Raw genomic sequence first — 1,765 nt, forward strand, 5'->3', positions numbered from 1 at the left:
TTACAGTTACAGTTACTTTTCTTCAATAACTGTAACTTAACTTTGTTACTTTCTTTTCATGTGTAACTGTAACTTAACTTAAATTTTTTAAGTACGAGTAACTAGTAACTAATTTAATAGTTACTTTTACAGTTACTTTATATATATCAAATCGTCACTTTCATGGATCAAATTTATGCAACACTTTCGCTCAATCACCTAATTGTAATGTTGATTGTAATTATGCGAAATATTTTAATGTATTCAACAGTTCAATATTATACACATACATTTTTAATAGAGATATTGTCAATTGTAATTAATTTTATTTCTAATAGCGACATGATGTAATTATCTCCGTGTTCTTGGGTATACGCCGCCCTCCTCTCTGAATAATATTCCGCGGCAAAGGTAAGCACGCATTAAACGTGCTTTCTCTCTTAACAGATAACCGTCCACTGCCTGGGAGACGAGGCGACGTTACGGAGATGGCTGGTCTACGATCCCCGTCAGAGGGTACAGGGCTGGAGGTTCGCCTCCTACATGCTGTTGCACTCAAACGCACTTCACCTCGCACTCAACGTGGTCATTCAGCTGGTCCTGGCTACTCCACTCGAGGTGAGCCAATCAAGTAAATTGCGGTGATGTCGTTCAGTTGGCGCGTTGAGACACCGCGTTTAAGGGAACGAGCCCCTCCTTTCGATGACGATCCTTTTTGCCCACGATTACTCCAGATAACCTTCCCATACCGTCGAATTAAAACGCTCTTCGTCATACCGTTAATTCAACGTATCTACAGAATATTTAGAATGACATAATATTAAGAGGAAGTGCGATAAAGAATATTGAGAGAAAGAGAGAGAGAGAGTAAAAATAAAATTTTTTGAGAGATATTGTATGATGATCGATTTGTAACATCACTTATTATGCTTTATCTTTTTGCGCATTATATAATAGATCAAACTACTAAGATAAGAAACGTCTAATATATCAAAGCAAATATTGGCGCTTAATAATATTTATGTGTGAATCTTACAATGCCCAATTCAAAAAAACTGCACGCCAAATATTTTTGTCGGTCTTGAAACTTGAAACACAACTCTAAATTGAATCCGGAATACATAATATTATAATTAAATTGACAAGCAATTCAATAATTTTGATACTAATGAGTAGGGGAAAGTCGGGGTAGTATCGAACAGCGATAGTATCGGACAAGAGTTGTTTCAAGCATTTACCGCTAGAGATAGTACCTGTGAGACAATCGGCGTGTTGATTGAAGGATGGGGGTACGGATGACGCAATATTAGAACAGACGGCAGTGATGTTGCTAAATGGCAATAAATTTTGTCTTTTGAACCGCTATTTTGAGTGAACAAAGTTAACTTCTAGCTTTTGTATCTTGTCTGAAAGTAAATATAAATAGGTTTTTAGTTTATGGTTAGAAACAAAATTTATTATCTTTTAACTGGTAGGCTATAAATCTCGTTAGGCTTACTAATAACGTCTTATAAGTTAGCAGAACAAAATGAGCAGAATCAATTCTAACTAGTGAAATTATTTGTTGCTCATTTGTTGCTAAAAAGTTGCCAAAGAAAATAATTTGTTGCTCTATTAGTTTTTTTTAAAAATGATGTTCTGCTAAAGGAAGATTAAGTTAGCAGAACAATATATATATGACAACAAAATTATGCATAAAAATAACGTCAGAATTTGTTGCTAATTTGTTGCTCACGAAATATGTTAGTTTTGATTTAATTACTCGCAAAATAAACATAAACAATAG

General features: G+C 34.4%; 1 protein-coding gene across 1 annotated transcript in view; it reads left to right on the forward strand.

The window, feature by feature from the left end:
* Positions 1–1,765, forward strand: part of LOC105450349 (rhomboid-related protein 2-like) — an 18,979-nt gene that overhangs the window by 8,947 nt on the left and 8,267 nt on the right. Inside the window, exon 2 of the mRNA XM_011690140.1 lies at positions 427–597. Within this exon, the coding sequence (XP_011688442.1) occupies positions 427–597 (171 nt within the window). The remainder of the gene's footprint in view (positions 1–426; positions 598–1,765) is intronic.

Source organism: Wasmannia auropunctata, unplaced genomic scaffold (genome assembly GCF_000956235.1).
Source record: "Wasmannia auropunctata unplaced genomic scaffold, wasmannia.A_1.0 LD336063.1, whole genome shotgun sequence".
In the NCBI taxonomy this organism is placed as follows: Eukaryota; Metazoa; Arthropoda; class Insecta; order Hymenoptera; family Formicidae; genus Wasmannia; species Wasmannia auropunctata.